The 26,669-nt window shown below is 43.6% G+C and overlaps 1 protein-coding gene across 2 annotated transcripts in view; it reads left to right on the top strand.

The window, feature by feature from the left end:
* The window catches only part of kct2 (Keratinocytes-associated transmembrane protein 2), a 29,344-nt gene extending 20,308 nt beyond the window's left edge, over positions 1-9,036 (top strand). Inside the window, exons 2-3 of one of the 2 annotated variants that reach the window (XM_014136760.2) lie at positions 494-1,701; positions 7,451-9,036. In XM_014136760.2, the coding sequence (XP_013992235.1) occupies positions 494-1,701; positions 7,451-7,585 (1,343 nt within the window). In that variant the 3' untranslated portion in view covers positions 7,586-9,036. 2 annotated transcript variants of the gene reach the window in all.
* Positions 9,037-26,669: the final 17,633 nt, after the last annotated feature.

Raw genomic sequence — 26,669 nt, 5'->3', positions numbered from 1 at the left:
CATTTTTTCTCACTTTTTCTCTTGATTTAGTCACTGTACTTTTAGCCATCTTACAAGGGTAAAAATTCATTAACGGATTATGAGGTTTGGACCATTGGTACACTTTTTTGTTTTTATATGCATTTTTGATTGGACACCCTACTCGGAGGGCAAAGAGAACCTACTATTTTCTTTTATCTAACACAAAACACATTCAAAGGGATGGTGCTATGACAACCATTACTGGTCAGATGTAGAGTGGTAAGATGTGTGTGTCATGTACAATGTGATGATTAGGCCTAGGCTATATAACTTGGCTACAATGTGATGATTAGGCTATATAACTTGGCTACGTTTTTCCACTAAAGATTTCACCACGCTTATTTTCAAATCTCCTGTAGGCTACGAAAAAGACTAAACCTCGTGACTGACTTGTTTTGTAAAGTGTAGAATGTGAACAGATGTTCAAATGAGTGTGGTGACTGTTTTCAATTCCTACTTCTCTACTTTTCAGCACTTTCTCTGGATCCATCAGTTGATGGTTTAGAACCCTTGCCTTTGGCACCAGCCAGCAAGGATGCAGAAATGGCCATCAGCACTGGTACAACAGACGGCAAAGCAGACACAGTAACCAGTGACAATGCTACAACACCTAATGCAACAGTAATTAAGGCTGTAACAGCAGATGCAAAGGACGCTGCTGCCCCACCCATCAAGGACGCTGCTGCCCCACCCATCAAGGACGCTGCTGCCCCACCCATCAAGGACGCTGCTGCCCCACCCATCAAGGACGCTGCTGCCCCACCCATCAAGGACGCTGCTGCCACCCCCATCAAGGACGCTGCTGCCACCCCCATCAAGGACGCTGCTGACACCCCCATCAAGGACGCGGCTGACACCCCCATCAAGGACGCGGCTGACACCCCCATCAAGGACGCGGCTGACACCCCCATCAAGGACGCGGCTGACACCCCCATCAAGGACGCGGCTGACACCCCCATCAAGGACGCGGCTGACACCCCCATCAAGGACGCGGCTATCGATGGTGTAATAGCACGTGATGATGCACCATACGCCAAAGAGGAGGTTATAGCTGAATCCACTGCCATTATTGCTGAAACAACTGTTGGCAAGTATGCAATAACTGCAGACAAGAACAAAACCAAATTGGATAAAGCAGGACTGACTCCTGAAAAACTACCTCCCAAACCTGCTGCTTCAGATGCTGCCCCGGCCATGACTGCAGCTCCAGCCACCAGCACCACCACAGTCAAAGCCCCAGAGCCTGCGAAGCCCATCCTGGAGAAACCAAGCCCTGCCTCCAACACCAAGCTCGTCAGCCCCATGGACCCTACAGAGGATGAGCAAGGGCCTGTCAACACCCTGGAGTCTCAGACAGAGACAGGCATGTACAACAGAGACAATGAGCAAGACGGTGGTGAAGACGACTATGACCTGGGACCAGGTGTTGAGGTCCCTCTGGACCAGAACCAGAACTTTGGCAGCCAAGACCTCAACGAGGAGAACGACGACGGCATAGTGGACGCCGACGATGACCAGGTGGTGCTCAGCCCAGCAAAGAGTGCTGGGAAGATAGACGTACGTATGAAGGACACCAACATCTACACCACCCAGGACGAGGACTCCCACTTCTTCTTCCACCTGGTCATCCTGGCCTTCCTGGTGGCCATTGTATACATCACCTACCACAACAAGAGGAAGGTAAGCAGAGGGGGAATACTTTATTAATCCATACGAGACTGTTTGTTTGATTTCTGATGTACCGAACTGCTTCAATATACAGACACAAATGTGTACTGTTGTGGGTACTCGAGGAGTTGTGAAATGCCTGGCCTAGGCTTATAAAATTGACAACAACTAAATCGGCTATGGACAGGTTGCATGTATGTTTCTATCAGCCATTGATCAATACATTTTAGTGAAGCAATGGGTGGTTCTGATGACACTAGGCCTACATTTTAACCTCTTACATCTAGACGTTCCGCTAGCGGAACACCTGCTCCAATATCCAATGATAGGCGTGGCGCGAATTACAAATTCCTCAAAAAACCCAAAACTTCAATTTTTCAAACATATGACTATTTTACACCATTTTAAAGACAAGACTCTCCTTTATCTAACCACACTGTCCGATTTCAAAAAGGCTTTACAGTGAAAGCAAAACATTAGATTATGTCAGCAGAGTACCCAGCCAGAAATAATCAGACACCCATTTTTCAAGCTAGCATATAATGTCACAAAAAACAAAACCACAGCTAAATGCAGCACTAACCTTTGATCTTCATCAGATGACACGCCTAGGACATTATGTTATACAATACATGCATGTTTTGTTCAGTCAAGTTCATATTTATATCAAAAACCAGCTTTTTACATTATCATGTGACGTTCAGAACTAGCATTCCCACCGAACACTTCCGGTGAATTTACTAAATTACTCACGATAAACGTTCACAAAAAACATAACAATTATTTTAAGAATTATAGATACAGAACTCCTTTGTGCAATCGAGGTGTCCGATTTTAAAATAGCTTTTCGGTGAAAGCACATTTTGCAATATTCTGAGTAGATAGCCCAGCCATCACAGGGCTAGCTATTTTGACACCCACCAAGTTTGACCCTCACCAAACTCCGATTTACTATTAGAAAAGTTTGATGTTCTTCGTCAGAATGCACTCCCAGGACTGCTACTTCAATAACAAATGTTGGTTTGGTTCAAAATAATCCATAGTTATATCCAAATAGCGGCGTTTTGTTCGTGCGTTCAAAACACTATCCAAGGGTGACGAAGGGTTACGCGCCCGACGTGTTTCGTGACAAAACATTTCAAAATATTCCATTACCGTACTTCGAAGCATGTCAACCGCTGTTTAAAATCAGTTTTTATGCCATTTTTCTCGTAAAAAAGCGATAATATTCCGACCGGGAGTGGTTGTTTTCGTTCAAAGAGAGAGAAAGTAAACATGGAGTCGACTCGTGCACGAGCCTCAGTCTCATAGTACTCTGACCGGCCACTATCCAAACGCGCTAATGTTTTTCAGCCAGGGCCTGCAAAGCCACGATTCAGCTTTTTGCCGCCTTCTGAGAGCCCATGGGAGCCATAGGAACTGTCACGTAACAGCAGAGATCCCCTGTTTTGGATAGAGATAATCAAGAAGGCCAAGAAATGGTCAGACAGGGTACTTCCTGTACAGAATCTTCTCAGGTTTTGGCCTGCCATTTGAGTTCTGTTATACTCACAGACACCATTCAAACAGTTTTAGAAACGTTGGAGTGTTTTCTATCCAAAGCTAATAATTATATGCATATTCTAGTTTCTGGGCAGGAGTAATAATCAGATTAAATCGGGTACGTTTTTTATCCGGCCGTGAAAATACTGCCCCCTAGCCATAACAGGTTAACCAGCATGGCTATCAAAGCATTCTACAGCAATACACCGTCCCATCTGGTTTGAGCTTAGTGGGACTATCATTTGTGGGACTATCAAAGTAGCGCGTTTGGATAGTGGCTGGTTACAGTACTGTGAGACTCAGGCTCGTGCCCGCGTCGACCGAAAGCTTTGTTTTCTTTCCTCTGTTTAGCTAAACGGAGATTCCCGGTCGGAATATTATCGCTTTTTTACGAGAAAAATTGCATAAAAATGGATTTTAAACAGCGGTTGACATGCTTCGAAGTACGGTAATGGAATATTTAGAAATCTTTTGTCACGAATTGCGCCATGCTCGCGACCCTGATTTACCATTTCGGATAGTGTCTTGGAACGCACGAACAAAACGCCGCAATTTGGATATAACGATGGATTATTTTGGACCAAACCAACATTTGTTATTGAAGTAGCAGTCCTGGGAGTGCATTCTGACGAAGACAACAAAGGTAATGAAACTTTTGCAATAGTAAATCGGAGTTTGATCAGGGCTAAACTTGGTCGGTGTCTAAATGGCTAGCCGTGATGGCTGGGCTATCTACTGAGAATATTGCAAAATGTGCTTTCACCGAAAAGCTATTTTAAAATCGGACATATCGAGTGCATAGAGGAGTTCTGTATCTATAATTCTTAAAATAATTGTTATGTTTTTTGTGAACGTTTATCGTGAGTAATTTAGTAAATTCACCGGGGGGTATGCTAGTTCTGAACGTCACATGCTAATGTAAAAAAGCTGGTTTTTGATATAAATATGAACTTGATTGAACAAAACATGCATGCATTGTATAACATAATGTCCTAGGGTTGTCATCTGATGAAGATCATCAAAGGTTAGTGCTGCATTTAGCTGTGGTTTTGTTTTTTGTGACATTATATGCTAGCTTGAAAAATGGGTGTCTGATTATTTCTGGCTGGGTACTCTGCTGACATAATCTAATGTTTTGCTTTCGTTGTAAAGCCTTTTTGAAATCGGACAGTGTGGTTAGATTAACGAGAGTCTTGTCTTTAAAATGCTGTAAAATAGTCATATGTTTGAAAAATGGAAGTTTTCGGATTTTAGAGGAATTTGTATTTTGCGCCACGCCCATCATTGGATATTGGAGCAGGTGTTCCGCTAGCGGAACGTCTAGATGTAAGAGGTTAAGTGTGGGGAAACGATGGGAAATACACATGCGGTGATCATCCGTTCACCCACACCACACCCGTCTCACAAAGACATGGCGGTTGGAACTAAAAATAACCAATTTGGACTCAAGACCAAAGGACACATTTCCACTGGTCTAATGTCCATTGTTCGTGTTTCTTGGCCCAAGCCGGTCTCTTCTTATTGGTGTCCTTTATTAGTGGTTTCTTCGCAGCAATTCAACCTGTGAAGCATTTATTTGGGCTGGAATTTCTGAGGCTAGTAACTCGAATGAACTTGTCCTCTGCAGCAGAAGTAACTCTGGGTCTTCCATTCCTGTGGCGGTCCTCATGAGAGCCAGTTTCATCATAGCGCTTGATGGTTTTTGCGACTGCACTTGAAGAAACATTCAAAGTTCTTTACTTTTTCTGGATTGACTGACCTTAAAGTAATGATGGACTGTCAGTTTCTTTGCCTATTTGAGTTGTTCTTGCCATAATATGGACTTAGCCCTATTTGGTAGAAGACCATCTTCTGTATACCCCTCTACCTTGTCATAACACAACTGATTGGCTCAAACGCATTAAGAAGGAAAGAAATTCCACAAATTAACTATTAAGAAGGCACACCAATTAATTTAAATACTATTCCAGGTGACGACCTCATAAGGGCAACTCTGTTCTCCTGAAATGGACTACATTTCTTCTTGTCATGCTTCTTTAGACCTGTCTAAAATAAACAGTGGCTTTATTGTGAAGGTGTAGGCTATATTACATGAATTTATTAGACTTTTTAAAATGTAGATGTTCCAAAGGTCTGCATCAGTGGCTTGTAGGCTATGTGTAGAAGCCAGCAGATGCTAAATGTGTTATGTTAATTCATGTCAATTACCGTAAGACCGACAGTTATTTGCTTGACAATCACTGACTGACAATTTCGTGACCGCCACAGCCCTATTCGCACCCCCTTTTGCCCTCAGAACAGCCTCAATTCGTTGAGCCATGGACAAAAAGGTGTCAAGCGTTCCACAGTGATGCTGGCCCATGTTGACTTCAATGCTTCCCACAGTTGTCAAGTTGGCTGGATGTCCTTTGGGTGGTGGACCATTCTTGATACACATGGGAAACTGTTGAGCGTGAAAAACCCAGCAGCATTGCAGTTCTTGACACACAAAATGGTGCGCCTGGCACCTACGACCATATCCCGTTCAAAGGCACTTAAATCTTTTGTCTTTCCCATTCCCTCTCTGAATGGCACACATACACAATTCATGTCTCAAGGCTTAAAAGTCCTTCTTTAACCTGCCTTTTCCCCTTCATCTACACTAATTGACGTGGATTTAACAGGTGACATCAATAAGGGCTCATACTATAGCTTTCACCTGGTCAATCACTCAGGGAAAGAGCAGGTGTTCCTGATGATTTGTACACAGTGTATACACACACTGTAATGGGAATTTCCAGGTGAACAAAAGACGAGCAGTCGCAGATAATGTCAATCAGGTTTATTTACAAGTTGCAATAGGGAGACGCCACCCAGCACAGATGCAGAGAAAATGTCTAACTGGCCTCTGGTAGATAGGTCCTTTATGTCCTCCTAATCAGACTGCACCAAATGTTCTCCAAACACCAGCCCAAGAGGCTTGTGGGAAGTCCAAACAAAAGGGTGTCTTTGTCAGCTGCTACAGAATCACAGTGTTCATAGAATGTCATCAATACGACAGTGAATAATCAGTGTCCTCGGTCCTTGTACCTCCAGTCTGGCGTCAATCACTATCAACATATGAGAATAGTCCATTACAAGTCTAGTGACCATCAGCCCGCACCTTGAGTGTTGCAAACAGAACACAGAAAATGTGACGTATTACAGAAACTCAAAATATGCTAAATATTGTTTTGATCACTAAATCAGGGATGGGCATCTGTCAGGGCCCCCCTTTTTGTAGGCCCGTGGGTCAATTTACAACAAAAAATAATAATAATTTGTGGGGGAGGGATTCAGTCAAGTTCTCAACTTACTGTTGAGAGAGAATGGTACAATACACAAAGTGCCTTTTAAAAAAGATATATATATTATTTGCTGAATTTTTTTTTTTTTATATATATATATATATTTTTTTATGTCAGCTGCTGACAGTCACTTAATCAGCTAACAATTATTTTCAAGGTAGTCTAGACTGCTATCTAAACTTGTAAACATGGTTGAATTACAGACCGGGGGCCCCCATTTTTAAACATTTTGTCACTCTCATTCAGATATAATATTAAAAACTGCAAACATTTCTCTATCTACCCTATGTCAAAATGTGTAGAATTTCAAGAAATTAGCTGAAAAAAGTTCTCTGCCCCATGGCAAAATGTGTAAAATTGCAGCAAATTTACTTTTAAAACAAAATGTCACTTAGGGGCCCCAAAAGGTTAGGGCCAGCTCTGACTGCATGTGAGGGGATGGATGTGGGTACACAGTCCCACGAGCCAGATTTTTTTTTTGGGGGGGCCCCACCCCTATAAAAGTTGCCCAATTTTAAATATGAACTTTAGTCATCTTAAATATTAACATTATGCAGAAATGCATATTGAGTGACTATTTACTTCCCTTTTAGGTAGCCTAGCTACATTGTTAGCGTGGGTAGTCTCCATTCATTGTCCTTTTTGTGTTCCTTTGAACATCACCCTGATGGCGCTTATTTTAGTTACTTTTGGTTCCGTATGTATCAAGCATCTCAGAGTAAGAATGCGGATTTAGGATCAGCTTTGCCTTTTTAGATCTTGATGAATAGGGTTACATGGACAGTGGGGACCTGATCCTAGATCAGCACTACTACTCTGAGACGCTTTATGAATGGACAGCCCAGTATTCAATAAAAAGGTTAACTTGAATATCCACTCTCCCATCTCTCCAGATCTTCCTGTTAGCCCAGAGTCGGCGCTGGAGGGATGGCCTGTGTTCTCGCAACAATGTGGAGTATCATCGGCTGGACCAGAACGTCAACGAGGCCATGCCTTCCCTCAAGATGACTCAAGATTACATCTTCTGAGCAGAGAAGGAAGTTGAAAGAACTAAACAAGCCTTTTTCCAGCTGCATTGTTCAAACGCTTGCTTGCCCCACTTTTCCTTGCTTCAGGAAATCCTGGGCAGGAGGGAGTTTGATTGTACTACCACTCTGTAATCTATACACGTTTTCAATGTTTGCCCACGTATGCTGGAAATATTATTTTCTGTTTTGTTAACCATAGTCCTAGTTTCTGAAATTAATTATGATTTAGTATTTGATTTATTTGGGTGGCCTATACTGGTCTGTATGAAATATGTTCTCACCATGTTTAAGCCTTACTGTCCTTCTACACTTATTGTTTTGCACACTCTTAAGTGTTTGTGCTGATTGCAGATTATACACTCAGAAAATTGGAATGTAAATATTGTCAATCAATACCAAGATTAATAACCAATGATACTGTACTTTACTTGCTAGTCACTAATCTGCCCTGCAATGAATGAATGAATGAAGGCTATTTGTAGTGGTTCGCCTCAAAGCCCTCAATCCACAAAGCATTTGCAGTTGTAAAAGTGAATATTGTACATATGTAGCGTACTACACAATATACATTTATGTTCAGAACTTGTGGTTATTTCTTACGCTGAATCCATTAGACAAGTGAGGACTTTTGACATGACAGAGCCCACCACATTGTGATATGGTGGCAGTAATTCCCTTGCCTGAAATTGTATTTTTCCATAATCTGCCATTTTACTGGTTTTCTTATTAACATGTTGGCCAGATTGTGCTATGCACTAATCCCAGTGCTGCCCCCCCTTTTTTTTGTATTTGTTTTATGACTTTGAAGTCTCAGATGTCAGGTAAAAATTCCTCACTGAGATTTCTCCATTCGTTTCTCAATGACTTCGAACCATGTGGACACTCGACCGCAGTGCTCTCCTTCTGTAGGACCTTTTTTCCCCACGCTGCCTAATGTGCATGTAAAACACATTCTACACAGATTACTTTAGGGGACAGAGAACTGATTGTTGAATCTGGGGACGTACCCTATTCCTTATGTAGTGCACTACTTTTGAACAGGGCACTAGGGCTCTGGGTAAAAAGTAGTGCACTATAGATGTAGGGAATATGGTACCATTTGGATAACAACCACCGTCGCTCACTCGTCATTACCTTAACGAGTCTTCAATTCTAATGCCATATCCTATGACATGAATCCAGAATCAATCAATTCTCATGCACTTATCAATCCCCAATACTTTTCCAGCTGTCTTTTCAGGACCGTGGAAAAGCATTGTAATCTGAGTGTCACGGCAATAGCTAAAGCATGGAAGGGAGGTTTTGTCATGCATGGAACAGGAAGTATATTGTGTAGCTTTCATATGGCATTTGGTGGATGGACATTGCCTTTGCAATCAACTGTAGAGATTGAACAATCGTTTGCCGATGAAGCACAATTGTATGTCAATAAAGCACAATTGTATTTGGGGGCCCCTTTTTGTTTTTCCTCTTGCTAATGCTTTGTTTTCTAAGAAATATATTTAGAAAAATCTGTTTAGTCTGTTTCTTGTAAGTGAACATAACGTCCACACCAGGTTTTAGGAGTCATCAAAAAACTGTTCGTCATTAGTATTGAATGCTTTGGAAATGTCCTTGGAAATGAGCCTGTCGTGACCACATGACTCTACCCTATCCACTCAATCATTCCATTGCTATTGTTTTGTATGATGACAGCAATACTTACCTCTGTCATATCCTTGTTTGTTGATCGATCCAAGCACCCCAGTGAGTAATCCTGAATCCTAAGCAGTGTCAATAGCATTTTGAACTTGCATGGTGGTTCTGCGTTAGAAGAGGTTGGTATGAGCTGTGTCTTGGGGGGGGGGTGTTCTTGAAGGAGGCACATACCAAAGGGTAAGGCTGCAGTTAGTCATATGGCCCTTGGATGGCAGTAGAGACCTACAAGTCAGTGATCAGACAATTGAACAGCAGCTCAACCATTCAAGAGAACATTCAGAAATGCACTTCCAGCTTGAGTACAAGACTGTTTTAGCTTGAACGGTTATTCCATCATCCTAAAACTTAGTATGTTAATAACCGTGTAAGCAAGTAGAACGTACTTATGTAGTTAAATAAAAATAAATAATGTATTTACATGGTTGATTTGCATGTCAATTGAATTGAAACCAAAGATTCTATTTATACATGAAAGCACAAGATAGTGGGTAAATGAGACAAATCTGTAGTGATGTTGAAAAATAAAATGGGATGTCAAGGTTATGCAGGGTGGTTGATTCTGGCTGATATTGGGAATATAAAGCTTTCCAGTTTGTAGTCCTAAAAAACGTAACGTGAAACTGGTTCGTTGAGCCTTTCTTATGGGGAAAGAACGGGGTTTTGGGATGAATGTCAAAAATAAGGTCTGAGGTTAACACAGGCTTAGGAGATCTTAAATGTATTGTTCTATGAGATAATATCAGTCGGTTAACATGGCCTTTAAGAATTATGAAGCCTGTATGTGCTTTATGGACTTATTTTGATTACATAAATTCACAAAAAGTTACTTTAGCTGATGAAGATTATCTCATAGAACAAAATGTTTAAGATCTCCTAAGCCTGTTTACCACAGACCTTATTTTCGGCATTTATGTTTATCCAAAACCCCCATTAATTTCCCCATAGGCTTTGGCCAGCGAGCCATGGCGGAGTCAACCCCCGTTAGTGCCTACAAAAAAATAAAATAATCCACACAAACAACAAAAAAAGGAATTAACAATAATAAAAAATATATATACACTCATACTCTGCTCAGGCTCTAGGGCCTGAGAGGGTGGGACCGCACAAGATCATATAACTCGCCAGATATGAAGTATTTTAATCCCAGAAGTAGTTCAGCTGCATAAACAATGAAGTCGATCTTTCTTGACTTCTTTTCAACTTGTGCAGTGCCGTTTACCACCATCGCTATAAAAGACACAAAGTCCACTTTCTTCACATGAAGATTTTCTAGGTCCTGTTGGTGATTCACTACCACAGGACCTTCAGAGATACTCAATTTCTCTACCCTTTTGACAGCCTCTGCATTGGAGACACTTTCAACTGCACTGATTTTGGCAACCTCAGTCTCTTTCACCCTACTCAGGCATTCCAAGGATTTCGCCCCATTCTCTTATGGTACACATTAGGAATCACCTTCAAAGTGATCTTTGCCACACATCCCACATCTCCGCTTCTTCTGTCTGCAGACACATTTTACAACGATGACATTGTAATGGCCTGGATACAAAGCTCTGACGGGATAGTACACATATCCCAGCTGCACTCATGTTGGGAGGGACTCCACATAAAATAAAAAATAAAAAACTTTACTGCCAATTGACCACCATTAATATTCTGTAGTATATCCAGAAATTACTCCCTTGACAGGTGCCCTTCTCCGTAGCTCAAAGAACGACACAACATAATCATCAACTCGAGTGAGACCCAACCCACACCTTTTCTGATTAGCAGAAACACAAGAAATCAAAACAAGCACACTTCTCATAATCTTTACTGATTTTACTTCACCCAAGGCTTTCTCCACCATTTTGGATATGTTCAACAGATTCACCAAGTCGGGCACCAATACACCCTGAAAACGTACTCCTACCAGATATGATGGGGTATTATCAACACTACACATTTTCTTTTCAACTTCAATTTGGCTTATTTTCCCATTCTTTTGGACAAAAGTCTCTTCATCCCCACTTCCACCGCCATCCGATTCAAGTTCCACATCCGCTTCCGCCATCCTTCTGGATTGCTCCTTAAAAAATCTAAATCACTAAATGCTCTCATTAAACCTGGATATTTTGGCAGAACAGATGCCACGGGGGCTCCCCGGTGCTGACATTTCAATATATGGACTGGGTTCTGGGGGGGAAGCCTCCCCCTCGCAGATAAAGAAAATCGGGAATAAAACCAATACTTATCAAAGCATACCTATCCGATATGTTCTGGCTGTTGCTTTATCTTCAGAGGGAGGTCAAGGTGTGCGAAAGTTTGCTGTTGACGGAAATAGTTGGGATTTATGGAATTTTCATAGGTGCTGTATGTTTCAAAGAGGACATTTGTGGACCAATGTGTGCGCACATAGGTGAATGCAATATGTTAATGCAGAAAAATATCCCTTCTCTTTATGTCCTCAAAATGTTGTTTTGGTTCACAGAGGCCTGTGTCCTCTATGGATCGTTATTTTTTATTAAAATTCTTCGTAATGGATTTTCATATTGTGTGAGACTTGGTTCCGACGAGGGACTAGTACGAAAAAATATCTGAACATTTATGCACTCAATACGGTAAGTCACTCTGGATAAGAGCTTCTGCTAAGTGACTAAAATGTAAAATGTAAACGTGGTTGATGCTCCACAGGAAGTGCCGTTTACCTTAATTTTAGAAATTAACATAGCCAAGTAGCCCTACCACAAAATGTGGCAATTGTCGGTAGTATGCAGTAAGATGGATATCTCTGATCTCCTCTACCCTCTAATTACTTCACCGAGACTTAAAATGTCCTGTCCCTGTTGCTTTCAAACTAAAAATCACCTGGATGACATATACTGTACTTTCCTTTGTATACACCAGGGTTCCCCAGCTGGCAGATGATTTTTTTGGGCCCCCCAAGTTTTCTTTTCTGCAGATACTCTCAAGCTCTGTCAGCTTGGATGGGGAGCATCGCTGCACAGTTATTTTCAGGTCTCTCCAGAGATGTTCGATCAGGTTCAGGTCGGGGCTCTGGCTGGGCCACTCAAGGACATTCAGAGACTTGTCCGGAGGCTATTCCTGCTTTGTCTTGGCTGTATGCTTAGAGTTGTTGTCCTGCTGGAAGGTGAACCTTTGTCCCAGTCTGAGGTTCTGAGCACTCTGGAGCAGGTTTTCATCAAGGATCTCTCTGTACTTTGCTCCGTTCATCTTTCCCTCGATCCTGATTAGTCTCCCAGTCCCTGCGGCTGAAAAACATCCCCACAGCACGATGCTGCCACCACCATGCTTCACTGTAGGGATGGTAATGACCAGGTGATGAGCGACGCCTGGTTTCCTCCAGACTTGATGCTTGGCATTCAGGTCAAATTGTTTAATCTTGGTTTCATCAGACCATCAGATCTTGTTTATCATGGTCTGAGAGTCCTTTAGGTGCCTTTTGGCAAACTCCAAGCAGGCTGTCTTGTGCCTTTAACTGAGGAGTGGCTTCTGTCTGGCCACTCTACCATAAAGGCCCGATTGGTGCAGCAGAGATGGTTCTCCTTCTGGAAGGTTCTCCCATCTCCACTTATGTAAATAAGATATTTCTGTTTTTTATTTTTAATACATTTGCAAAAAAAATCTAAAACCTGTTTTTACTTTGTCATTATGGTGTATTGTGTGTAGATTGATGAGGACAAACATAATTTGAATCCATTTTAGAATAAGGTTGTAATGTAACAAAATGTGGAAAAGTGAAGGGGTCTGAATACTTTTCAAATGCATTGGATGTGATACAATTAAGTGATAATGCCCAAGAAGCCGGTGTATTGGCACTATATCCAATACATCCTCCAAACACCGGCTTCGAGGGCATTATCACTTTTATACAATGGGTTACCAACATATTCAAATAATGATTGACATATTTTCATTAAAAACGTTATTTAGATTACTTTATTCATACTATTTCATCCTTCCACAAGATATAGTCCCGACATAAATCTAGGGTTTCTACCCAGTCTGGCTGGTCGTTTGTTCTATTGGTTTGGTTGCTAGAGACGCGACCTAGTCGTTCGTTCTAAATGTTCCATTGCCATACCGGTTGGCAACATTCTTATTCCCTTGCTTGCTAGCTAACCAACTATGGCTAACTTACAGTCACGCAAAAAGTGCAATCAGAATAACAGCAAAGTAACACCATTTACATTTGTTTAAGCTGTTTCTAGAGACATTTATTTGGACACATCCATAACAATGAGGCGCGATTTCACCTGGCATAGAAAATGTGCTCTCTCGTCAGGACACTGTTGTTCAGAGGAGCTAGCCAACAACACAACTAACACAATCACTTCAAACTGAAGCTGGAAAGACGGTAAACTAGCAGCACTTCGTTTCGTTTAACCTTTCTTCAATTTACATTCATTTGTATATATCCATAAAAAGCTGATTCATGATTTCAACTGGTTGAGAAAAGCTGCCTGCCTGTCTGTCTGTCTGCCTGTCTGTCTTTCTGTCTCGTCCCGACTCCCGACTCGTTCATTACTATGGGACAGCTGGAGATTGAATTTGAATATTGAAACAATGTTGCAATTGTCGGAGAGACAGACAGCAAGGTTTATACAAATCCACTGTTGAAAACTAAATGTTAGTCTAAAAGAAATGTGACATAATGTCTCGATGCTTTTTATAGTGGAGATCAAGTTTATTAATTGTTTGGCTGGGCTGATGTGACAGTGAATAGGCATTTTAATGTCATAGATTTAGCCGGTGGTAACTTGTGGAATAGACACCTGCTGGAATGCGGTTTTAACCAATCAGCATTCAGGATTAGACCCACTCGTTGTAGAAATGTAAGCAAGGTTTGAAATTATTATGTTTTACTCAAATATTATATCTGTTTGGGATTCTTGCGGTCAATTTGCAGTCTACAAATGATTTTTAATTATGTTCCTGCCCCCTGACCATCCGCTCAAGAAAGAATCAGCCCGTGGCAGAATCTAGTTGATGATCCGTGGTCTAGACTGTCTAGTCCTGTTTACCTTATTTTATCTGGGTGTGTGGTTTTAATATTGACTATAGCTTTACTGTCCTGAGTTTCTGTTTGGGGAAAGCCTATAGAGTGTACAGTGTTGACTCTTGGATTACCTCTTGTTTATAAACACCACACCATATGTCTTCTTTGCTGTAATGAAGGGGCCCGTTCTCTGAGGGGCCCGTTCCCCTGGAGCCTCCCTAGCTTCTCTCATTATGTTGTCATCCTCCCCTTCATTACTCACTCACCATCAAAGCACCTCCCTTCCTTTAAACCCTCCTCCTTCTTCTCTAACAAACTGTTGGCTCAGAGGTTGCCATTGGTTTGTTGATTTAAGATGATGAAACGGTTATCATCCGTTAAAAAAAAAACGTTTAAATGTAACCTTCTGTCTTCTTCAGTAACTCTTACGTATTAGCAACTCCCCCTTCGTAGTCTTAATTAGCACGTTGGTCCGGCTGCCTCCAGTTCTGCTCTCAGCTGATTGCTGTTAAGCATCCATTGTGTTTGTGTGTGTGTGCTTCTCCTCGCTCAAGACAAAATTGGCCTGCCGCTGAAACAAGTTGATGATCCCTGCTATATGGCTTAGCTTGGGATGGTTGGTGGAGGCCAGAGGAGGCTGGTGGGAGGAGCTATAGGCTGGAATCGAATACATATCTGTGTGTGTGCTTCTCCCTTGCCTCCACCTACCTTCCCATGCTAAGCCATACAGTGTCTGGCTGCTTGGTTCTGTCAGACCTACTATATTAGCTGCTTCATGCCTTAAGTTCATTGTCAGCATCTCCCCAATTTACTTTTCTCCTTCCGTCCTCTCAGAATAGTGCATTAGCTCTTGTTGTTTGTCTTATATCTCCTCTTCCCTTTCTCTCTTGTAGGAAGGAGTAAGTTAGTCCACGCTGTCTGTCAACTCTGTATGGGCTATTCAAAATCCTTTCTACTCTCTCTACCAGTAGTGTCTTCAGAGTCCCGCAGGATCCATACATCTCTCTTATTCACTTTGGATCTATAATCTTAGCTCTGTCCAAATCTCTCAGACTAGCTTCTTCTCGTGTCTTTATATGCTACTTTGATCTTACCTTCAGTCTCTGATGATGAGGTGCAGTTTTTCTGTCTGTGTATTTGTAGGTATGTCTATGCATTAATTGGAGGGAGATTTCTCACTGACACCATCTGCAGTTCCCTCAACATCTTGTCCCTCCCATTTTAAATCCATGGGATCACCTTGTGACGAGGCAGGGTGAATGTATTGGGGAGTCATGGCCTGGACGTTATAACTTCTTTCCAAACACATTGTTTGTCCCTTGTCAGTCACATCAACATGGACATGCGTCACCCTCTGTCCCCCGGGCAATAAAACACCTGATTAACAGGCTCGGGCATGACTAGTGACTAGAACACTGAGCAATCTCAGCATTCTGAAGGAACAACGTGGTCTCAGGGCAATTCGTATTATTCTGTAAGTAAATCTGTAACACCCCATTTAGTATCATATATTACGTTACGGTAGGCTACATTAGGAATGGAATAGCGGTCGTACAATATCATACAAATTATCGGATGCATAGTATCATACGTCCTACCCGGTTGTACAATAGCATACGAATTGGATGATGTTACTTATCATACAATTTGGAGGACAGGTTGCTTGTTGTACTGTAACAACAAATTAAAAATACAGGGATAATTTACATTGGTGGTTAGGGGAACTAAAATGACAAAGGTTACAGATGTAGGATCTTCATTTGAGCCAGTTTTGCTACAGGAGGGAAATAATCCTGCAGCAACAGGAAATGCAAATTATTATGTGTATTATAATTAATGGACATTTTTGTAGGGGTTGATACATTTCCCATCAGGGCAAATCAAGTCTGAAGTTTCAAAGTGGAAATGAAGAACTTTAGAAGCCTTTTTAAAACTCAAATACACTAGAAGTTTACATTTCTGCTGTGCAGGAAGATTCTCTGCAACAAAATAATTATCAAACTAAGATCCTACATCTGTAGGTGAATTTACTTAGCAGGATAAATTAATTGGGTTAGGGGAAGGGTTAGCTAAAACGCTACGCACTCAAACACACAACCTTTTGATTGCTAGACTGTCACGGATTACGCCCACCCGTCCTTCTCAACCAACCTCCCTACTTTCGTCTCTGTCTAAAGTAACTAGACCATTAGTAGGTATCATATGTCTTGGAGGTGTTCAGAAATACGTAAAGTATGTTTCATATGGCTCGGAGACCAGGCTGAAAGGAACACCATTAAAATTCCAGTCATTGACTCTATGGAGTTCCTTTTGGTTGATACAGGTCCTATAAGAAAGAGGGGGAAATCCAGCTGAGCATGTGGGATGGAGGACGGAGGTACGAAGGCCCGTGGTCATGCCGACGCTGCAGAGGAACAACAATAATGATGAACAATATATGGATGGAGGTGTGCAAAGGTCACATGCTGCAGCCGAAATAAGAATGAAGTAAATTCCAATGTCAGACTCTGTAATGTCCCCTCCCCCCCATTGAGCTGGTGCATATTCAGCAAAGGAGGCCCCTTACACACCCTCTTCTCCACCCACCCAGCCACCCAACTGCCGGACGTTCCCTCATGTAACAGTATTTCTGCTGCGTTCTGCTGTCACACAGACGACCTTTCCACCAGGCCCTCAATGTGACAGCGATTACCAACGCCTGAGTAAGCAAGAATTTCACTCATACCAGGTCAAACACAATGGTCCCAAATTATTGCCCCTATTAATGTTTTATGGCCGCTATGAAATCCTGATATATACATTATGCAGACCTTGCTTGGTGAGAGATTTTTTTTAGGGGGGTCCTCAATGTTTCTGACTATATTGCATTTTGGGAGTAAAAAAAAAGGGATCACCTTGCTTTCCATGTGTTGAATGAACTTTTGTGGTTTGCTGATATTACTTCTCCCTAGAAGAAATAAAGGTTATTGAATTCACTGTGACACCCAGCCCATGTCTACTGTTTACTCGCCCATCGAAACCTTTTACAACTGGTCAGAAAAGCAAAGATTTGGCTCTTGATCAAAGACTTCGAACCATTTAAAATGTGTGTGTGTGTGTATTGTAGATGGACAGAGGTAGGGACCTCCACCAATCATCACCCAGAAGCCCTCCTCCCTGGCCAGTCGTTGCTGCGAATTTGCAAGCGGAGTCTACAAGCAGTGTGTTTGGAGGACTCTTAAGCAGGAGTGTACTGTATGTCTGAGTGGATGACTCGACTCGGGATTGTAGAAGAAGTTGTATTCAGGCAGTCAGGAGGGAGGCCCGGGTCAGTCTAGACAGCCCTGGAACAGTGGGGCCCATTGACATGATTGTGTAGTGGTGGTGGTGCTGTCAGCGGCTGGCAGAGAGGGCACCAGGGGACACCGTTCGCTCTGAGCCCTCCACAGGCCCTTTGCATTGCTTTAAATAATGAGTTCATTCATGTTGTACAATGGAGCTCCGGGGATCGAGGAAATTGCTTTTCTGGAGGAGAGAGGGAGAGAGCTATTGATGGGTGTGTTGATTGTGCACACTCAAAGGACAAACGCTCTAAGAAAAAACAACAACAACAGAATAATGTGAACTGAAGAACTCTACAGGACAAATAGTTCCTGAACGCAATTTTGAGTTCTGTGTAACTTTTTATTTTCTTTAATAAGAACCACTGCTGTGTCAAAAGCGAACCCCCCTCTGTCCCACCATCCAATTTCCGATATTGGTTTTCTACTTCCTCTCCTGTAGCTGCAGTGATTACACCAAAGGTAATCTAAATACATTAATCTAGCCTGCCTTTTAAGGTTTTTAATTGAGTACAACATTTTAAATTGAAAAACTGCTTTATATGTAGATGGGTGATCTATACTTATTGATCAGGGTCGACCAAACTGGTTCCCACAATGACGTTTGGTTTGGCACACCAGGACCACTAGGGGTCAACCAAATCTCTCTTAGGGCCCCCAAAATGCTGCTCATATTCAAGTTATTAGCCTTATGAACATAGAAACCTGTTGCAAAATGTTTAATAAATCCAAATGAAATTGTATTGGTCAAATGCGCCAATGCAACAGGTATAGATTTCACAGTGTAATGATTACTTACGAGCCTGTTCCCAACAATGCAGAGTTAAAAAGTAAGACAAACATTTACTAAATAAAAAAAGGAGATAGTAACATAATAAAAACAATAATGAGGCTATATACACGGAGTACCAGTACTGAGTCAGTGTGCAGGGATATCGAGGTAGTTGAGGTAATTGAGGTAATACAGTACAGTGAGGGAAAAAAGTATTTGATCCCCTGCTGATTTTGTACGTTTGCCCACTGACAAAGAAATGATCAGTCTACAATTTTAATGGTAGGTTTATTTGAACAGTGAGAGACAGAATAACAACAAAAAAATCCAGAAAAACGCATGTCAAAAATGTTATAAAATGATTAGCATTTTAATGAGGGAAATAAGTATTTGACCCCTCTGCAAAACATGACTTAGTACTTGGTGGCAAAACCCTTGTTGGCAATCACAGAGGTCAGACGTTTCTTGCATTTGGCCACCAGGTTTGTAACACATCTCAGGAGGGATTTTGTCCCACTCCTCTTTGCAGATCTTCTCCAAGTCATTAAGGTTTCGAGTCTGACGTTTGGCAACTCGAACCTTCAGCTCCCTCCACAGATTTTCTATGGGATTAAGGTCTGGAGATTGGCTAGGCCACTCCAGGACCTTAATGTGCTTCTTCTTGAGCCACTCCTTTGTTGCCTTGGCCGTGTGTTTTGGGTCATTGTCATGCTGGAATACCCATCCACGACCCATTTTCAATGCCCTGGCTGAGGGAAGGAGGTTCTCACCCAAGATTTGACGGTACATGGCCCAGTCCATCATCCCTTTGATGCGGTGAAGTTGTCCTGTCCCCTGAGCAGAAAAACACCCCCAAAGCATAATGTTTCCATCTCCATGTTTGACGGTGGGGATGGTGTTCTTGGGGTCATAGGCAGCATTCCTCCTCCTCCAAACACGGCGAGTTGAGTTGATGCCAAAGAGCTCCATTTTGGTCTCATCTGACCACAACACTTTCACCCAGTTGTCCTCTGACTCATTCAGATGTTCATTGGCAAACTTCAGACGGGCATGTATATGTGCTTTCTTGAGCAGGGGGACCTTGCGGGGGCTGCAGGATTTCAGTCCTTCACTTCGTAGTGTGTTACCAATTGTTTTCTTGGTGACTATGGTTCCAGCTGCCTTGAGATCATTGACAAGATCCTCCCGTGTAGTTCTGGGCTGATTCCTCACCGTTCTCATGATCATTGCAACTCCACGAGGTGAGATCTTGCATGGAGCCCCAGGCCGAGGGAGATTGACAGTTCTTTTGTGTTTCTTCCATTTGCAAATAATTGCACAAACTGTTGTCACCTTCTCACCAATCTGCTTGGCGATGGTCTTGTAGCCCATTCCAGCCTTGTGTAGGTCTACAATCTTGTCCCTGACATCCTTGGAGAGCTCTTTGGTCTTGGCCATGGTGGAGAGTTTGGAATCTGATTGATTTATTGCTTCTGTGGACAGGTGTCTTTTATACAGGTAACAAACTGAGATTAGGAGCACTCCCTTTAAGAGTGTGCTCCTAATCTCAGATCGTTACCTGTATAAAAGACACCTGGGAGCCAGAAATCTTCCTGATTGAGAGGGGGTCAAATACTTATTTCCCTCATTAAAATGCAAATCAATTTATAACATTTTTGACATGCGTTTTTCTTGATTTTGTTGTTGTTATTCTGTCTCTCACTGTTCAAATACACCTACCATTAAAATTATACACTGATCATTTCTTTGTCAGTGGGCAAACGTACTAAATCAGCAGGGGATCAAATACTTTTTTCTCTCACTGTATGTACATGTAGGTAGAGGTAAGTGACCAGGCATTCAGGATATATTGTAGATCTGACGATAGCCACGTCTATATAGGAAATGGATGAAGCTCAGTGTTAAATTCAAATCTCCCTATCATCATATCTAAGCCAATATGACACCAACTTCTATGAACATTTGTACACAACACAATCCCTGCCTCTCGTAATGAGCCGTCTGTTACCGAGAACCACATACCAGATTTTTTAACAGGGTCGTTAGCAATTGAGTTTTAAGAGTATGTCTTGCTGCTACCTAGCTCAAATGATAGATTGTAGGTTTGTAGGTGCAAACAAGGTTGTCCACTATCGGCATATCTATTTATTATTGCCATCGAAATGTTAGCTGATAAAATTAGAAATCAAATTGGATGGACATCAGAAATAGAGGAAGGCCTAAAAACAAACAAAATATAACTATTGTAAAATAGATTGTGTCTGTAAAATGTGTACAATATGTATAAACTGAAGATAGAAGCCTAAGTGTTGTTGTTTATTAGTTTACTCCAATTGGAGGAAGTGTGGTAGGGTTTGCGGGAATAATAAAGGTATATTCTACAAAAAGTATGTATATCTATGTAGGTATGTGTCACGCTTGTCGTCGGTTAAAGAGGACCAAAATGCAGCGGGTATGAAAATGCTCATCTCGACATTTTAATAAGTACCAAATGAACACCAAAATAACAAACAGGAATACGATCAACAAAAACAGTCTTGCAAAGCATAAGGCTAAACGCAGAACAATCTCCCACAAATAACAAACACAATCACACCCTAATATATGGGACTCTCAATCAAAGGCAAATAGACAACACCTGCCTTCAACTGAGAGTCCCAACCCCAATTAACCAAACATAGAAACAGACACACTAGACTAAACATAGAATACATGAAAACCAAACAGTGCCCAAAAACCCCGGAATACTTAAATCAAATGCCCCTTCAACAAACACACCACCCCGAACCACATAAAACGAATATCCTCTGCCACGTCCTGACCAAACTACAATACTAATTAACCTTATACTGGCCAGGACGTGACAGTACCCCCCTTAAAGGTGCTAACCCCGGAAGCACCTTAACAAAAATAACCCCAAGCAACACCAAAAATAAAAATTCCCCCCTACTAAAGGGAGGGAAGGGAGGGTGGCTGCCGTCAACGACGGTACTGTGCTACACCCACCCTCCCCAACCCACCTATCTCTGGAGGTGGCTCCGGCTCTGGCTGTTCCAGGCTGTCGGGGCAGTCTGGCAGCTCGGGACAGTCTGGGCGGTCTGGCAGCTCGGGACAGTCTGGGCGGTCTGGCAGCTCGGGACAGTCTGGGCGGTCTGGCAGCTCGGGACAGTCTGGGCGGTCTGGCAGCTCGGGACAGTCTGGGCGGTCTGGCAGCTCGGGACAGTCTGGGCGGTCTGGCAGCTCGGGGCAGTTCAGGGCGGTCTTGCAGCTCGGGGCAGTTCAGGGCGGTCGGGCCACTCCGGCAGTTCAGGGCGGTCTGGCCACTCCGGCAGTTCAGGGCGGTCGGGCCACTCCGGCAGTTCAGGGCGGTCGGGCCACTCCGGCAGTTCAGGGGCGGTCGGGCCACTCCGGCAGTTCAGGGCGGTCGGGCCACTCCGGCAGTTCAGGGCGGTCGGGCCACTCTGGCAGTTCAGGGCGGTCGGGCCACTCCGGCAGTTCAGGGCGGTCGGGCCACTCCGGCAGTTCAGGGCGGTCTGGCCACTCCGGCAGTTCAGGGCGGTCGGGCCACTCCGGCAGTTCAGGGCGGTCGGGCCACTCCGGCAGTTCAGGGCGGTCGGGCCACTCCGGCAGTTCAGGGCGGTCGGGCCACTCCGGCAGTTCAGGGCGGTCGGGCCACTCCGGCAGTTCAGGGCGGTCTGGGCCACTCCGGCAGTTCAGGGCGGTATGGGCCACTCCGGCAGTTCAGGGCGGTCTGGCCACTCCGGCAGTTCAGGGCGGTCTGGCCACTCCGGCAGTTCAGGGCGGTCGGGCCACTCCGGCAGTTCAGGACGGTCGGGCCACTCCGGCAGTTCAGGGCGGTCGGGCCACTCCGGCAGCTCTGACGACTGTTGACTGGCGGGCAGCTCTGACGACTGTTGACTGGCGGGCAGCTCTGACGACTGTTGACTGGCGGGCAGCTCTGACGACTGTTGACTGGCGGGCAGCTCTGACGACTGTTGACTGGCGGGCAGCTCTGACGACTGTTGACTGGCGGGCAACTCTGACGACTGTTGACTGGCGGGCAACTCTGACGACTGTTGACTGGCGGGCAACTCTGACGACTGTTGACTGGCGGGCAACTCTGACGACTGTTGACTGGCGGGCAGCTCTGACGACTGTTGAATGGCGGGCAGCTCTGACGACTGTTGAATGGCGGGCAGCTCTGACTGTTGAATGGCGGCAGCTCTGACGACTGTTGACTGGCGAGGCTGGGTTTACGCAGTTGAAGGCTAGTGCGGGGAGCGGGAACAGGACGAGTCGGACTGGGTTGACGCACTTCCGGGTCCGCACGAGAGACAGGAGCTGGAAACCCAGGGCTATGGAGGCGCACAGTCGGTCTTGATCTTACCTCCTGCACAACCCGTCTTGGCTGGATGGAACTAGTAGCCCTGTACGAGCGGGGTGCTTGTACAGGGTAGACTGGGCTGTGCAGGAGCCTGATGGTAGCCGTGCGTAGAGCGGGAGTTGGGTAGCCTGGTCCTCGGAGACGTACCGGCGACCAGATGCGCTGCGCAGGCATCCTCCTACCAGGCTGGATGCCCGCTCTAGCACGGCACCTGCGAGGGGCTGGAATAACGCGCACCGGACTGTGCGTGCGTATGGGTGAGAGTGCGCTCCTCAGCGAAACATGGCGCTCTCCACCCCATACGCTCCTCCATATAACCACGGGTAGCTGGCTTCCGGCTCTTCCTAGGCCTAGCCAAACTACCCGTGTGCCCCCCAAATTTTTTTTCTTGGGGGTGCCTCTCGTGCTTCTCCCTCAGCGCGTCCATGGCCTCGTACCTCCGCCTCTCTGCCTTGGCTGCCTCAATTTCCCACTGCGGGCGGCGATAATCCCCAGCCTGGTGCCAAGGTCCGGCCCCGTCCAGAACTACCTCCCAGGTCCATTTCTCCCGCCAGGCCAACTCGAAGTCCCTCTGCTCCTTCCTCTGCTGCTTGGTCCTGGAGTGGTGGGAGATTCTGTCACGCTTGTCGTCGGTTAAAGAGGACCAAAACGCAGCAGGTATGTGAATGCTCATCTCGACGTTTTAATAAGTACCAAATGAACACCAAAATAACAAACAGGAATACGATCGACAAAAACAGTCTGGCAAAGCATAAGGCTAAACGCAGAACAATCTCCCACAAATAACAAACACAAACACACCCTAATATATGGGACTCTCAATCAAAGGCAAATAGACAACACCTGCCTTCAACTGAGAGTCCCAACCCCAATTAACCAAACATAGAAACAGACACACTAGACTAAACATAGAATACATGAAAACCAAACAGTGCCCAAAAACCCCGGAATACTTAAATCAAATGCCCCTTCAACAAACACACCACCCCGAACCACATAAAACGAATACCCTCTGCCACGTCCTGACCAAACTACAATACCAATTAACCTTATACTGGCCAGGACGTGACAGTATGTGTATGTATATATGTGTATATGTATGAATGTTTACGTATGCATATGTATATGTATGGGTATGTACGTGTATGTATATGGATATATATATTTACCAAAAAAAGATATTGGGGATTGGAAATGATGCAGACAATTACATTGATGGAAGCAACAATCTTTCTGAAATATTAAGCTGATCCACCCCTAAAAAAAAAAAAACTGTTTTTATTACATTTATAATTTATCGCTCTCAGGTGCACATTTCCATCCATTAAGAGACAACAATCTGCTACCTTTTTGTAGCATTTCTGACAATGTTAAATGTTTTTTAGCCAAAGTGCAGAGTTCTAACACCTGGTAAGTTGCTCGGCAACAACATCACTGCTTGCACCAGGCTGCCAGAGGTGTATGCGAACAAACATAGCTCTATCTACAGTAGCCTATGTGGTGGTATTCAAGCTGAGGTTAATCAATATATGTAAGCAGATATTTTGATTAGCCAGGTAGCTATCTAGCTAATGTTACCTACTGTAGCTAATGTTAACTTGATTGTACAAAGTCCAACAGCTAGCCTCTGTATCTAGCTAGCTAACACAGGTCAACTGAAAGCTAGCTAACTAGCTAACGAACAGGCAAAGAAAGAGGGCTAGCTATATTTGTTTATGGAAGGTTTGAGACCCAAAACTTCAGCCATTAGCTAGCTAGAGCCAGACAACAACAGCTGAATCTAGCTAACAATAGCTAGTTCACGTCCATTTGCCAGTCATACATTTTCCACAACACATAGCTAGCTAGCTAATGTACATCAGTTCAAAACCAACACCAAGCTTTGGACACATTGTCACGCTGCTAACTTACTACTGTATGCATGCAATGTACTTTTACAACACTAGCTAGCTACTCCGTAGTCCAGGCTACAATAAGAGCTAGCCACATTTCACTTTCAGACAGGACACAACTCGAAACTGCTGAGAAATGTTTTTCTAGCTAACGTTAACAGCGCCTCTGGCTCTGTTGTGCACGGATTGCAGTGTGCAAATGCATGCTTGCTAGCATCAGAAAAACTCACCAGTTTAACATTCATAATATATTCCAGTATGCTCCCTCTCCTGTCTTATTGGCATTTTAATCCACATGTGTACTGATCAACAGTGCCAAACTAACAACTCTGCCATTCTAGTAATCAGAATGTGTTGTTAGGTATCAAGTTATATGGCTACAATTTGATTTATGTTTTAAAAAAGCTATTGTTTCATGACCCTAAGAAGCTATTGTTTATCTTTTATATTTCTAAATGGATAGTGTCTATTTGTTTGGCCCCGTAGCCCACCACTCAGATTACATTTTGACCCACCAAAAGTTTGAGCACCTCTGTAATATTGATAAAGATGCTGCTTTGATTATGGGGCAGAATGATTTGATAGAGGAGTCTCTTCTAGTTAGCCTCCTCGGTTTTAATTGAAATTCAGCAGATGATTTGGCAGTGGGACAGCCAGATTAAATATAGCTCTCTGTCAACACAGGTTATCCTGCAATGCTTTATAGCCCCCTTAAAACCTCAACACTAAAACAACTGCTATCCGTGCTGGGATCTAGTCAGGGAAACCATTTGATCATTTGAAAGCAGCAGTAGTAAGGGAAATATAATGTGGAGAAGGGAAAGAAGCTCTATAAGTAGCTTGCTCACCTTGCCTAGAATATGTAACCGTTGATGTAAAGCTAGAAATGTGTAATGATTTCACTCTGTCTTGTCCTCTGGTATGCTTCTCAATTGATTGTCTTGTTCTCTTTACAAACTCAAAAGGAAACATTTAGCAAGGGTCTGTGACGTGCCGTGACCAAGATGGAGAAGAAATCTTTAATTATCTGAGACAGTGGTTAACCATCTCCATTGGAAAAGCAATCGCAGTGATCAGACCTATAGTGTCTCTACAATGTATAAAACAGTCCACCCCTCCTGTGTCCCTTAACCTCCAGCTCAGCTCCTAAAAGGCCATTACAACACTATGATGAGTTTCATCATCTAGGGAGTGTTCCAAATGGTACCCTGTTCTCGATGTAATTCACTACTTTGACAAGGCCCATACGGCTCTGGTCAAAGTAGTGCACTATGTAGGGAATATGGTGGCATTTGGGATGAAGCCCCAAACTGTAGAAATGAAACACAAGACAATGAAATCTGTGTGGTCCGCTTCTCCCCACGTCTCACCTGATTGGTCTGTTGCTACCGGACGTTTGTTGAAAGGTAATAGAAGTTCCCTATCCTTATCATGGCGTTAATTCCCTCACATAGCCTCCTTGTCCACATTCCATCAAACAATAAACACTTGTCGCGCAAAGTCCCTTTGGGGTTGTCCTCAATAGTACTTTTGTCTGGCAAAGCTGCCAAAAGAATATGTTATTAAGTAAGTGCTGATGGAATTGATAGGGGTGGTGGAGGGGGGATTCGATTCTCCCCCTGTTTTCGGAGTGCTTAACTTTTCCCCTCTTCAGTGACTTTACAGCAGCTGCTCCCGTGGTGTGTGGAGACAGGCATTACCTTAGACAGGTGCCTAACAGATGCTAACGAGAAAATAAACAACACAGTGGTGGACAGGATGCAGCCAGAGCTCTGTGAGGAGGAGCAAACCAGGGGGAATAGAGAATGAAGTGGGACATTAGGTTCATCAGAACAGGTACATTAAAGCCACTTAAATGGCGTCCTTTAAATGGTTTCAGACAGAGGATTAATAAAGGTGTATTACTGCTTATTACTGTAGAGTGTGGCGCCTCCATGTGTGACAGGGCTGGCAAGACACAATTCTATGAAGTCATGGGCTGTGTCCCAAATGGCACTTTATTCCCTATAGTGTACTCTT

Source organism: Salmo salar, chromosome ssa13 (assembly GCF_905237065.1).
Source record: "Salmo salar chromosome ssa13, Ssal_v3.1, whole genome shotgun sequence".
Taxonomy (NCBI): Eukaryota; Metazoa; Chordata; class Actinopteri; order Salmoniformes; family Salmonidae; genus Salmo; species Salmo salar.
The sequence above is the reverse complement of the archived record's forward strand: the minus strand, read 5'-3'. Positions and strand labels throughout refer to the sequence as shown.